Genomic DNA, 15,112 nt, shown 5'->3' with positions numbered 1-15,112 from the left:
TTATAATATTTATTTTATATATTTCCTTTTTCGATAGGGTTAATAATATTTCTATTTTATCTAAATATTAACAAAATTAGTATCGACACTTGTCAACATCTTATCGTTTATAATTGACACATGTCCATAATTTTAATTTACAAAGATAAACCATAATTCTCATTTATCATTTATATACCTAAACCAACAAATAACATGTTTTAATTGTAAAATTAAAGTTTAAACCTTAATCCTCTCCTGTAAACAAAAACCGATATATATTCTTGTTAATAATAAATTTTATCTTATTACTAAACCAAATTGCTCTTGTAAACAAAAAACCGACATATATTATTTTTAATTATAAATTTTAAATCTCTATCTTATTAATAAACCAAGTTGACATAACTAAAATTAGGTTATTTTTTTATTTTACTAATAAACATTTAATATATAATTTGTTATAATATTTATTATATATATTTCCTTTTTCGATAGGGTTAATAATATTTCTATTTTATCTAAATATTAACAAAATTAGTATCGACACATGTCAACATCTTATCGTTTAGACACATGTCACAATCTTGATAATGGCTGAGAAATTAGGTTATTTTTTTAATTTTATTAATAATTTTTAGTATATAATTTGTTATAATATTTATTTATATATTTCCATTTTTTGATAGGGTTAATAATATTTCTATTTTATCTAAATATTAATAAAATTAGCATCGACACGTGTCAACGTCTTATCGTTTATAATTGACACATGTCACGATTTTGTTAATGGCTGACTTTGAAAACCAAGGTTTATATAATAAGATTGGATAGTTTTATAAATTTTTCTTTCACAAAAGAAAAACAAACAATGTTTTAAAAAATTTTTATATACCCATGCATTAATCATACATGACCATTTTTTCTTGTAATATCTGCCATGTCATAACTAGGTAGTAAATGGTTAGCCATCCTTAATTATGATATCTTAGGTGGATTTAAATTTAAATTAAAACAATAAACATACTTATTTAGTAAGATAACATATCTTACCCATCGATTTATATCTTGCATAAGATATGGTATCTTACTAATTAAGCATATTTATTTATTTAATTTAAATCTAAATTCACCTAAGATATCACTTAAGATATCAGCATTAAGGATGCTCTTAGAATATAGTTGACGACTGATATGGATGACCCTAAATAATTTGTGAGGTACTCATGGTATTTTGACATGTTTTTAAGAGGACAATGAACACGATCGTCAAGCTAATAGTCTTCTTGATAAAATATTTCAGAATCTAATTACATTTTTTGAGCTTAATTATAAAATGGAATAAGTGGCAATTTAATACATTTTTATAATTATAAAATTGATACACTCACTAATAACAATAAGAACCCCCCCCCCCCCTCCGTACTTCTAATTTTTGTCTTCAGTGATATGTCATTGTGTCTCTCTTTTCGCCTACCTCATTTTTTTGTTTATCTGGTATTTTTTTATATATTTTACATTGCCCTTGAATCTAATAATTAAAATTATCCATTAATTGGTTCACCAAAAAAAAATTATCCATCAATAAAAAATATTTCAAAAAATTTAGATATATTATATCTATATTTCTTTCTCTATAATTTGACATGAATTTTGTTTAATGAATTCAAAAATATTACATGTACATTTTTACGCGTACAGTTCATTGAGTGTATAGTTGTATATACTCAATATAGTTCTATATGTACCATTTTTAAGTGTAAAATCTGCAATTTTTCATGGGCATATACCTAAACTTGGAGTCCATTTTTTCTCTTGAAGTGACATGAAAATGGAGAAGCTCATTATGGAACAAACGCATGTCTTATAATAATACAATCTACATTTGGAATAATTATCAAAATCGCAAACAATATAAAAAAATTTGGATTCTCAATTAGACAAACACAACGTGGATGTTTAATTGATTCATTGTTAATCTAAATGTTGGATAAAATTTTGGGAATTGTTTCTTAACAAACAAACAAACAAAAATTTTACATATTAATTGTTTAATTTGTTATATATACTGGCGTATTACAAATGGACATATATTAGATAGATATAGTTAGGCATGACCATGGTTACAGTTAATGCGGTTACGGTTTATTAACCACGGGTTAACGATCATTTTCTTTAACCATAACCTTAATTATTATATATATGGTTAACGCAGTTACGGTTATATACGGTTACAGTTAATTACGGTTACGGTTAAATACAGTTACGGTTATTTGATGATTATAATATAGTTAACATCATAATTTGAATTTTATATTTTCTTACTTTGATAATAAAATTTTAAATGATGATATATTCAAATAATATTTATTTTAAAATATGAAATATATTTAATTATATAGTTCAAATATCTTATAGTAAATTAGTTAAATCAATGAATTTTATTTAATCAAACCAACTTACAAATTATTAAATTAATGGTCATAAGGCTATAAAATAACTAAATTAATTTATCTTTTCCATTTGATTAATGAAAATAAGTAATAGAGTGGATTAAATTTACTAGTTAACACATTAAACCATTTAAGATACTATTTCACTGAGATAATTTATTTTTAAAATTTAACCGTACGGTTAATTATGCGGTTAATAATAAGGTTAACCAACTGTTTTGATACGGTTACGGTTAATAAAAATTACGGTTACCAACCGTAAGTGATTTATTTTTACGGTTATCGGTTACGGTTTTTAACCATGTTACACGATTAAGGTTTTGTAAGGTTAAAGAACATTCCAATTACGGTTAAAAATACGGTTAAGGTTAAGTTTTTGTCGTACCTAGGTATAGCCGGTGATAATCAAACTCTGACAGTTCCTAACATGACTAACTCCAAACATTGTCATCCTCATCCTCCATATCTTCATTTTAATGATTCGAAACGTCGCTTTTTCTTTTCTTTTTCTTGCTAGCATTGTTTTTGTGAACTAAGACGAAGCGATACAAGTTTTATAGGACGTTTTGAGATCATACACCAGCCGTATATAAACAAATATCTTTGCAGCAAATTATAATCTGTCTTAATTTTTTAAATCTTTCCAATGTAGCAATAACATGTCCATACTTACATTAATATTGTAATCATCTTCTTCTTGTAGTATGATTTCATAGCTCTATAAGATGGTCGATGGAGTACATGTAACGCCCGTGTCTGGAAATCCGGGTGGTGTCGATCGACACCCATCCTTGGTGTCGATCGACACTAGTAATTTTTGGATTCGACGGTTTAAGTTTTAAATCTTCGGTTCAATTGGGTGTGGTTTGGGGGAAACCTAGGGCGACTTAATGGCTTAAAGGTGCGCCGTTTTTCTCATTTGAGAGTCTTTGGTCGCTTTGTGAAGGTTGAGAGAAAACAGAGAGTGAGTGTGTTTTTTTTTGGTGCCTTTGAGTGAGTTTTTGGAGAGATCAAAGCTTGTTCTTGGTGGTTTAAGGCTAGTTCCGTGCTGTGTGGTGTTAGGAGAGGCAGATCTTCCTTGTTCTTCCATGTTTTCGTTGCTGTTCAATCTTTAAAAGGTGAGTGCATGACCAAGGCTTATCTAAGCATGTTTGATCATTGTTTTGGGGTTTTTGATGATTTTTTGATTGATTTCTCTTTAGGTGTTGGAGCACGGATCACAGGGTGGCGAGCTGCCCGAAGAAGGGCGAGCCGTGGGTGGATACATGTGTCTGTTACCATTGCAGAGAGACGGGGCACATCAATACGAGGTGTCCTAAGATGCAGCAGTTAGCGGTAGCAGCGGTGCAATCGGTGATGCAGCCAGTGGTGCAGCAGTCGGGAGGGCAGCCTTTGGCTCAGTTGGGAGCACCGCTGGTGGCACATATCGTGGGATCACGGGGTTACTACCGTGGAAACAGGAGAGCCAAGCACTGGGCGGCCGATCACAGGTTCAATTCTGTTTCCTTCTGTTGTTTTAGAATTTGTTTTATTTTCTTGTGATTTTGCGGTGGGTGGTCTTAGTGAAAAGGGTTTTTGTAGGGACACTGTTGGTGGGCGGTCTTGTCCCACGTGATGTTTGATTATGGAGCTACAAATAGTTTCATTACCCTGGAGTGCACGATGGGTGGTAACATCAGTGGAGATGCTGGTTATTTTGGAATCGTTAGAGTCGCAGGAGGTGCGTTATTAGCGGTTCAGGGACGGGCTAGTGGTATGGATGTGGAGATTGCGGGAGGGTCGATGCCGACAGATCAGTATATTAGTCCGGTGGAGCTGTATGATGTTATTCTGGACATGGAATTGTTGGATCGGCATAGAGTTCATCTGGATTGTCACCGGGGGAGAGTATACTTTGAGCGACCCAGACCGAAGTTGAACTATCAGGGTGTGAGACTGATTTCGGGGAGTCTAGTGATTTCGGCATTGCAGGGAGAGAAAATGATTCGAAAGGGGCGGGAGGCCTACTTGGCGACGATGGTAATGCTAGAGACTGTCGGAGAGGTAGCAGTGGATAAGATCCGGGTGGTCCAGGAGTTCGAAGATGTGTTTTCAGTCGTTGAAGGGGTTACCACCATCTCGGTATGATCCCTTCACGATTGAGTTAGAGTCCGGGACAACGCCGTTGTCTAAGGCCCCGTATCGGATGGCTTCAGCGGAGATGGCTGAACTGAAGAAGCAGTTGGAGGATCTGCTGGGTAAGGGTTTCATCTGTCCTAGTGTTTCACTTTGGGGAGCACCGGTGTTGTTTGTTAAGAAGAAGGATGGGAGTTTCCAGCTGTGTATCGATTACTGGGGACATTCGAGTCACAGTGAAAAATAAGTATCCTCTACCGCGGATTGACGAGTTGTTGGATCAGTTGAGGGGAGCTACGTGATTCTCTAAGATTGATTTGGCGTCGAGGTACCATCAAATTTCTATCGAGGAGGCGGATATCTGTAAGACGACGTTCAGGACGAGGTATGGGCATTATGAGTTCGTGGTGATGTCTTCGGGTTGACTAATGCACCAGCGGTGTTTATGAGGTTGATGAACATCGTGTTCCAGGCGTTTCTGGATGAGTTTTTTTATCATTTTCATCGACGATATTCTGGTGTATTCTAAGAGTCCTGAGTAGCATGAGGGCCACTTGTGTGGTAGTGTTGGAGAAGTTGCGGGATCAGAAGCTATATGCTAAGCTTAGCAAGTGCAGTTTTTGGCAGAGAGATGGGTTTTCTGGGTCATCTTGTGTCTGCAGAGGGAGTTTCTGTGGATCCAGAGAAGATCCAGGCCATCAGGGATTAGCCTAGACCGCAGAATGCCACGGAGATTCGGAGTTTTCTGTGATTGGCAAGTTACTACCGACGGTTTGTGAAGGGCTTTGCCAGCACAGCTCAGCCGATGACCAAGCTGACGGGGAAGGATGTTCTTTTCGTGTGAACTCCTGAGTGTGAGAAGGGTTTTGCTAAGCTCAAAGAGATGTTGACGGTATTGGCTTTACTAGAGCAGGGGGAGCCGTATGTGGTGTACACAGATGCTTCGGGAGTTGGTTTGGGTTGTGTGTTAATGCAGCTTGGTAAAGTGATTGCTTATGGTTCGCGGCAGTTGCGGAAGCATGAGGGCAGCTATCCTACTCATGATTTAGAGATGGCAGCGGTAGTCTTCGCTCTTCAGATCCGGAGATATTATCTATATGGGGCGAAGGTTCAAGTGTTTACAGATCACAAGAGTCTGAAGTACATATTCACGCAGCCTGAGTTGAACTTGAGGCAGAAGCGTTGGATGGAGTTGATTGCATACTATAATCTGGAGATAGCCTACCATCCCGGAAAGGCTAATCTGGTTGGAAATGCTCTGAGCAGGAAGCGGGCAGCTTTAGCTCGAGGGTAGGATATGGAGACCTTGGTGGGAGAACTTAGCACTTTGCGGTTGTGTGCTATTTCTCAAAAGCCACTAGGGTTAGAAGCAGCTAACCGAGCAGATCTTCTGACCAGAGTTCGAGCGGCTCAAGAGAAGGATGCAGAGCTTGTTAATGCTTCTAAGAATACTGAGTCTGAGTATTAGGTGGCAGCCAATGATACTATCCTTATGCATGGGCGGGTTTGTGTGCCCAAGGATGAAGATTTGAGACGGGATATCTTGAGCGAGGCTCCTGCGAGCAGGTTCTCTATTCATCCAACAGCGAGCAAGATGTACAGAGATCTGAAGAGGTACTATCATTGGGTTAGGATGAAGAAGGATGTGGGTAAATGGGTATCTGAGTCTGATGTGTGTCAGCTAGTGATGCGGATATCGATTATCCTGTCCAACCCGCTGAACTAGATCAAGTACCAGATCATGTACCACACCCTGTACCAGTCGTCCCAGTAGGTCCCATGACTCGTTCAAAGTCTAAACAACTTAGAAAGAGGTTCAACCTAGCTGTACAAGACATTGTGAGCTCACTAGAGCTGAACTACGTCAACTGGTTTGTACCACCTTTACTCCATCACGACGGATATGATCCCATCGCCGAGGAAGAGCTTGCTGAAGCATTCACCCAAATGAGTCTTGAAAATACCATTTCTCCAGGTATGAATTCTCCTTTGACATGTCAAGAAACCTCTAGAATCCAAGAAAAGACAATGGAGTCACAAGAGACGAGCAAAACAAGCTTCACCTTCGAGAGTGATCGAGAGAGTGAAGATCAAGAACAAGACATCAAGGACTTGGAAAAGCTTCAAGAGACTGATCAAGCTACCCAAGAGAAACTCCAAGAAGCCATCTACTTCAAGAAACCAACAAACAAACAGGCACCTGACAAGACCCCTGAAGTAGATCGAGACGTAGTTCAGAGAACATCGAGTGGGCCTAGATCGCATCCAGGTAAGTTCTATTCAATATTTTCGATAATTGCAGGTCCATTAATCCCCAACAACGGCTAGGAGACGTGCTTATCACAAGGTTTCAAGTTTGCTTTAGTATTTTACTTATTTTCTTTCCAAAAACAATGGCTTTGTATTTGTAGTTTTATTTGTTTCCTTTGTTGCATTTTTACATTTATTTCGGCCTTAGGGCTAGCTGAAGGACTCTTATAAAGTCCCTCTGCAACAGTTGTACGAGTTTTTTCACCCTTGATTATCAATAAAGAACCAAACTTTCTTCACTTCTTCTCTTTAAGTGTCCTTAAGAGAATAAGCTTGTTCTTCGTCTTGTGTGTGTGATTCCACAAGGCTAAGATCGTGTACTGTATCAGAGACCAATCACATCTCTGTGGTGTACTTCAATCCGCCAGCACTTCCCCTTCATTCGATCCCACACGAGAGAAGCGACCGCCATCGTGTCAGATCTACATCAACGACCATCATTCCTTCACAAGAGAGAAGCGACCGCCATCTTGTGAAGCCTTCATATCTATCCTAATACAAGCTCACCACCGAGTCTTGTATCAGCTAGTGAAGGCTGAACATTAGGTGCCAAGTGGACTAATGTGGACTCTTCCCATTCCAGAGTGGAAGTGGGATATGATCACGATGGATTTTGTGGTAGGTTTGCCAATGTCTCGGTTTAAGAATGCCATTTGGGTTATTGTGGAACGTTTGACCAAGTCTGCACATTTCTTGGCTATCAAGAAGACTGATGGAGGGGCAGTTTTAGCTAAGAAATATGTGTAGGAGATTGTGAAACTTCATGGAGTTCCGGCCTGTATTGTGTCATACCAAGATTCGAAGTTCACTTCTGCGTTTTTGAGGGCTTTCCAGAAGGAGATGGGCACTAAGACGCATATGAGTACGGTTTACCATCCTCAGACAGACGGGCAGTCTGAGCGGACCATTCAGACACTTGAGGATCTGTTGAGGATGTGTGTGTTGGATTGGGATGGTCACTGGGCAGATCACTTGAGCTTGGTGGAGTTTGCCTATAATAATAGCTACCACGCGAGTATTGGGATGGATCCTTATGAGGCTATGTATGGAAGGTCATGTCGGACACCTCTATGCTGGATTCAAGTAGGGGAGAGGAGCATTTATGGTGCAAATTTTGTTCATGAGACTTCAGAGAAGATTCGGGTTCTGAAGCTGAACATGTAGGAGGTGCAGGATCGGCATAAGTGTTATGCTGATAAGAAGCGCAAGGAGTTGGTGTTTGAGGTTGGAGATATGGTGTATCTCAAGATGGCAATGTTGCGTGGTTCTAATAGGTCCCTTTCCGAGACTAAGCTAAGTCCGAGGTTTATAGGTCCTTTCAGGATTGTGGAGCGGGTTGGACCGGTGGATTATCGGTTGGAGTTACATGAGGTTATGCATGCATTTCATAAGGTGTTCCATGTGTCGATGTTGAAGAAGTGTATTCATAAGGATGATGAGGTGTTGGCTAAGATTCCGGCGGATCTTCAGCCCATCATGACTTTAGAGGCGAGACCGGTGAGGGTTCTCGAGAAGCGGGTAAAGGAACTTCGGCGTAAGAAGATTCCTTTAATAAGAGTCCAGTGGGACTGTGATGGAGTCTTGGAGGAGACTTGGGAGCTAGTGGCAAGGATGAAGGCAAGGTTCCGGAAGTGGTTTGACAAGCAGGTCGAGGAGTAGACCGTTGGCTTGTTTTGTTTTGAGTTTGTTATTGGTTGTATCTCGGTTGTATTTTCATTCCGATGTAATGATTATGACATTTGAGATTAATAAGATGAGTATTTCTTGGATTTGACTTGTTGTGTCATGTGTAAGAGAAATATGTGCGAGTTTCTAAAAATAGAAAGTGTCGGGTTTGACGGTTCTATTTTTGGAAAGTTTTGAGATTGTGGTTAGTATAGCATTGTGATGCTATAAGGGAACCACATGAGGTATATGTGATCGAGAGATATGCTCGGGGGCGTTTAGACTTATTTGCTCGGATATGATGTGATGGCCTCGGATGACGATTCAAGAGCACGCTTAAGGGTGACGACATGAGAGCGAGCATGAGACTTCCAGGATACCGTAGCTTGAAGGCTGGTGGTCTGATAGTGAGTCGGTATGACTTGAAGGTTGCAACCTGAGAGCGGGGGGGGGGGGAGTGGTGAGACTTCTTGGATACCGTAGTCTAAGGCTAAGGCCTAAGGACGAGCCGGTATGATTCATGATTTGCGACCTATGGACGGGGGAGGTGGGTGTGTATGAGCAAATAGGGTCTGAAACATGAGTATATTAGATTAGATTAGTGCCTCGGAGAGGTCAGTGGTGGGCTGACGGACGGTGTTGAAGGATTCGAGTACGAATTCATGTTAGTGGGGGAGAATTGTAACGCCCGTGTCTAGAAATCCGAGTGGGGTCGATCGACACCAAGGATGGGTGTCGATCGACACTAGTAATTTTTGGATTCGATGGTTTAAGTTTTAAATCGTCGGTTCAATTGGGTTTGGTTTGGGGCAAACCTAGGGCGACTTAATGGCTTAAAGTTGCGTCGTTTTTCTCATTTGAGAGTCTTTGGTCGCTTTGTGAAGGTTGAGAGAAAACAGAGAGTGAGTGTGTTTCTTTTGGTGCTTTTGAGTGAGTTTTTGGAGAGATCAAAGCTTGTTATTGGTGGTTTAAGGCTAGTAGAGGCTAGATCTGTGTTGTGTAGGAGAGGCAGATCTTTCTTGTTCTTCCCTGTTTTCGTTGCTGTTCAATCTTGTAAAAGGTGAGTGCATAACCAAGACTTATCTAAGCATGTTTGATCATTGTTTTGGGTGTTTTGATGATTGTTTGATTGATTTCTTTGCTTGTTTGGCTGTTTATGTGATGAATAATCCCTGTGAAACCCTTTGGAGACTCGCTCATATCATGTAGGTGATTTAGAGAGGAGATCCAATGAGAAACGCAGCTGGAGCGTCTGCAGAGAGTCGGTGTCGATCGACACCAGTAGTGGGTGTCGGTTGACACCAACGTTTTGTCTCGCGAGAATAGCTGCGACTCACGAATGGAGTGTCATACCCCGGTGTCGATCGACACCCAGAATAATATTATTGAATTGTTTGGTTAATGGAATTGTTTTTGTTGGATTTTGGTTAAGTCTTCTGCTGGGTAATTGTTGATTGATCTGGTTTAACTAATTAGAGTTGGGTTAATTGGTTGATTTAAATAGGTTAATCTGGTTTGCATGCAATTAAAAAAAAAATATAATGGGTTTTTCGGTGCATATCCATAAATTGACCAACGATATATATCATCTTATAAGTTTAATTAATAGTTTATAGCGTAGAGGACCCAAAGATTTAATGAGTCGGGCCTTCTCTGCTAGTAATCTCAAAACCGGGCACGTGACATTGATGCAACAAAATAAATAAGTATTAAATTGATTTCTTTGTTGTTGTAATTAGTAAATTGATTTCAGTGATAAATAACAAAAAAAAAAAGTGATAAGAGATTACAAAAGCAAGCCTCTAGCAATAGCTTGATTAGTCTTGAAATCAGTAGTTTCATAAACCGGAAGCTCTTTTAAGTACCGTCCCATACCGATCCTGTAACTATCGAGCTCGAACAGATCCGAACTTGAGTAGCTCCAAACATCATCCTCATCTTCGTTACCTTCGTCTCTGTTACTTGTCACATAATCCTTCAAACCTATCTTTCTTGTGACACAAGTCAACTCAGTTTGATGAACTTTGGTCTTAATATCTTCTTTCAGCGATGTCACTACTCTTTCGATACTCTTCTTAGCAGTACGTTCTGAGATCGGTTTTTGAGTATAGTCTCTGCAGTCTCCATCAATGGTTACTCTAACGGGATAGAATCTGATGGACCTTTCCAACTTCTTGCAGCAGTTGTTGTTGCTGTTGGTTTTATGTTTTGTTCGACTGAAGCAAGATCTTGGAGAAGAAGACTTCACGTCGGTGGTCTTACCGACAGAACAAAGCTTCACTTTCTTGGCGTTTGATTGGAAGATCGAGTTGAGGAAACTAGTAAGACGAGCTCCAGGAGACAAAGGCTGCTTTGATCTCTTTAGCTCCTCATGCATCTTCACGGCTTTCACCTTTTTATCATCACCTGATTTATTTACTTGCTCCACAAACTTACTCGATCTTCGTTTTGTTCGATATGATTCTGCCTCAGAAGATGAAAAGGCAGAGGAATCAGAGGTGTTGGTGGTTGTGGTGCTACTTCTGGGGTAAAGCCAGTGTTCTTCATCCATGATTGCTCTTCGAAGAGTTGTGAGCTTATCATCTTTTTTGGTTGGTGATGGTGATGATGTTGATGATGATGAAGATACATTTTCGTCGTTGTTGCTATTGATGGTTCCTCCTCTTAGGTCACTTTGAAGACCGTCTGATTCATCGATAGAACGATAAATAGAATCAAGAATAGAGGAAGAGAAAGAAGGTGTTCGTTTTTTCTGAGGAAAAGCCATGAGAGAGCAGAGATCTCAAAGGGATCAATTGAAAACAGAGTATTTATAGAGAGACAACAGCTCAACTGTGTTTTTGTCTGCTAAGAGAATATCAAAAGCTGACAAGACATGTTTATTAGCAGTGTAAATGAATAAGAGTACTAGCTTGTAATATTAGGATTAATATATAGTTTGAAAAAGCTGTGAATTGTGTGGCAATAGTGATTAGGGCTTGTGGAGAGAAGACAAAGGAGAGTGGAGATGTCTGTGGGAAGAAGACAAAAGCTGGTCAAGTGAGCAGACACGCTTTGTGGTGTTTTGTTTCTGAGAGACTTCCTCATCAGACACATGAGGAGAGAGAGACAGATATGTATATTAATGCGTGCGGGCAATTATTAGAAGCAATTGGGAGTGTGTGATACTGTTACCTCTTTTATTTTTATTTTTATGTACATTTCTCTATTTTCTTGATGTGTTTTACATTATCACTTTTCTTCTTCTTCTAAACACATTTAAGTTAAGGGTGAATTGGCAAAATAGACAGTTTTTTTTTAAGATATTAGGTTTTTAGACAGTTTACTATTACTAATTGGTAAAAAATTGTTGTGACTACTCCACTAATATAAGTTATATCTATATATATTTTACAATTATTTACACACACACTCTATCTTACTTTTTCTTCTTTTTTTTCATCCAAATTACAGAAATTGATTTAGTAACATATGTTCATCCAAAAAATGAATTATAATATGATATTAATCTGTAAAATATTTTTGTAAATCTAAAAAGACCAATTTTAATATATTTTACAAATTCATAACATTAAATTTTGTCATATCTCAATGTATTTGTACACCCACTTTCGTGTTCGTACTCCTTGATGCGTGTTCGAATTTCTTTATAAGTGTTCGTATACCCTGATTTGTGTACGTACTCTCTGATTCGTGTTTGTTTAACCCAAAATATTTGTAACATGAGAGTGAATACTCTCTTCGTTATGTTCGTACTCTTTTTCTAGTGTTCCTATTTTATGGTAGATATTCTACTTTTGTTAAGTTTGTATGTACTCCTCATTTTGTGTTCATATTCTATATGTTGTGTTCGTATTCTCTATTTCATGTTCACAAAAATTTGTAAAATATAACAAAATTATTGTCATTAGTTTGTAAAAAAAATAAAAACTAATTTGAAAATATTATAATTTTTTGGATACTAAAATTTTAGTAAAATCAATTTTAAAGATCTACGGAAAAAAGTATGGTAAAAACAAAAATAAAATATATAATATAATTTTTACACTCTCTCTCACTCACACACTTTTCTCGGTCACTCACATATATTTTCTCTCACTCTTTCTCCTAATTTTAAATAGTCACTGATCTAAAAACATAATAAAGTTCCCAAAACTGTCTACTTTTCCAATTATCTTTTAAGTTAAACATGTTTGGTCGGTTAGTCCGAACATAAGTTATTAATTAGATTGAAGGGTAATGTTAGAGAATAGCCAAATTTTAGACAAAAAAATTAAGTAAATAGCCATGGAAATTTTTTTAATTGGAAAATAGCCATGGACCCACATTTTAGAAGGAGTGAAATGAAAAACTTATCTTCTTTGTGTTTTGGAGTTTGATAGAAAGAGAAAAAAAGAATCGGCGATGAAGACACAAATGAGATAGTTTTCATGAGAATTTGAAAAATAGCGTGTAACATATAAAATTCACATGTTATATGTTTGTTCAAAAAAAACACACATTTTTGTTCAAAAAAAATAAACTGAATAACATGTATTTTTGGAATAAATCACATGCAATCTTTATAAATAACATGAAATATTATAAAGTAAGGTGGTAAAGAGATGTATCTCATGTTATCACGTGTAATTAAGTGCAATAGCATGTTATAAAAGAAAATGACATGTATGAAACTATTGAAAACAGAAAAAGGAGAAAGAAGAAGGAAATAAGAACTTGGACTATAAATGTAATTGGGAAAAATGTCATTAAAATCCCGAACTTTCAAATTTGGAACGATTTAATCCTGAACTTTAAAAAAGTAATTTTAATCACAAAGTTTTGTTGACTTTTCGATAAAATAGCTAAGTTTTGTTGATTTCACTTATTTAAGCATGACATTTAATTTTTGTTAAAAACTTGAAGATGTGGTTAACTATCTGTGAGCTGTTTTTGTTTAGCCTAAATGACCATGTTTCTTAGACGATAAAACGATGTTGGAAGTCGTTTTCTTCCTCCATGGGTCCGCGCTATGGCAACAATTCAACAAGAAGTAAAGAAATTTTGTGGCTTTTTCTATGGTTAGGGAGTTAGATTTGTGAATTATGAATCGATTTTGGGATTTAGTTTCTTCGGTATGTTAAACGACGTCGTTTTGTGGTTTGAAACGGAAGCAACTCACGGATAGTTAACCCCATCTTTGCAATTTTAAGAGAAACTAAACGTCGTGTTTAAATCGGTTAAGTCAACAAAACTTAGCTATTTTACAGAAAAGTCAACAAAACTTTGTGATTAAAATGACTTCTTTAAAGTTCGGGTTTAAACCGTCACAAATTTGAAAGTTCGGGATTTTTATGACATTTTTCCCAAATGTAATTATAACAGGAGAGAGAGTGCTATAGTACTCATGACTAGTTTCTTAATTTATGCATAGAATTTAGCTATCTAGTGTATATCATAAAGGTTCCTAGGACGAGGGTTAAGTGAGAGATTCAGTTTTTTCCTTTAATTTCTTGCAAAGTTTGTTTTAGTGTTTTTGACTAGTTTGGCTTTGCTGCTATAATCTTACTTCGTTTTTAATTGAGAATAATAATACTCTAGTTAACAAAAAAAAATAAAAAATTAAGTATATGGTAAATGAACAAATATTCTATGGTTTTTTTTCTTTTCTTAAAGGCTTCGTAAAATTATTCATGAGTTTTGGTTATAGAGAATAGTACATTCTATTCTTATGTAACACAATTATATATTTTTATTATTATTAGTTTTGTGGGTTACACTTTGAAATTTCTTATATATATATATATATATATAATATTTTTTCTCATATAATTTTTTATTTTTACTTTGAGAAACTTTTGCGATTTTGTAAATTTAATCATTTTTGTGTATTTCAGTTATAAAAACACAAATGAAACTATATTAATATTCTCGTCAAATAGTAAATATATAAGATTATAAAATGTAAATAGTAAATAAAATAGAAATCTAGTAATTCTTTTGTAACTAAAATTAACATTACATATAAGTTTCCAATTACAGCATGGGATACTCTCTAGTTTATTCTTATAAGCATATTACCTTTTCTGGTTTTTGTGTATTTACTTACAAAAAAAAAATACAATGAGAAATATTTTTTACACTTATTATTTAATGTGAAATAACTTATATTGTTACTATACATGGCTAGCTACTCGATATTCTCATCTTGGCCTACGGACAAGAAATAGTGGTGAGTAATAAACTACTAAGTGAGTGAATCTTTTCTGCCCACTTTATAAATACGATGACACAAACTGTAACTTTAAACCACAATCATCAACCACACAAAAATTGACACAACAACCATATAGTCCACATCACTATGCACATCTATAACACACAAAATTCATTAGTAAGAGTTCCACATCACTATTCACAACATACAAAATTCATTCTTGCCACTAGCAAGATTTCCAGATCAATACCAAATTTGATTATAGAACATATACTTTTACTGGGTTGGTTAACCAATTATTGAGCTACAACAAACCAGTCAATTTATTGCAAACCATATTCACTATTCATCATCCAAAGATGGTAATCACATAGGTAACATTTATGAATTTCTT

General features: G+C 36.4%; 1 protein-coding gene across 1 annotated transcript; it reads right to left on the bottom strand.

Moving 5' to 3' along the window:
• Nucleotides 1-10,264: 10,264 nt before the first annotated feature.
• LOC17886595 (protein BIG GRAIN 1-like C) lies at nucleotides 10,265-11,289 on the bottom strand. Its single transcript, XM_006291426.2, has one exon. It carries the CDS (start codon nucleotides 11,287-11,289, stop codon nucleotides 10,309-10,311), a length of 981 nt encoding a protein of 326 aa, XP_006291488.1. The 3' UTR covers nucleotides 10,265-10,308.
• Nucleotides 11,290-15,112: the final 3,823 nt, after the last annotated feature.

The sequence above is a fragment of the Capsella rubella genome, unplaced genomic scaffold, assembly GCF_000375325.1.
Source record: "Capsella rubella cultivar Monte Gargano unplaced genomic scaffold, Caprub1_0 scaffold_5, whole genome shotgun sequence".
Lineage (NCBI taxonomy): Eukaryota > Viridiplantae > Streptophyta > Magnoliopsida > Brassicales > Brassicaceae > Capsella > Capsella rubella.
Note: the sequence above shows the minus strand (reverse complement) of the source record. Positions and strands in the feature narration are given on the sequence as shown.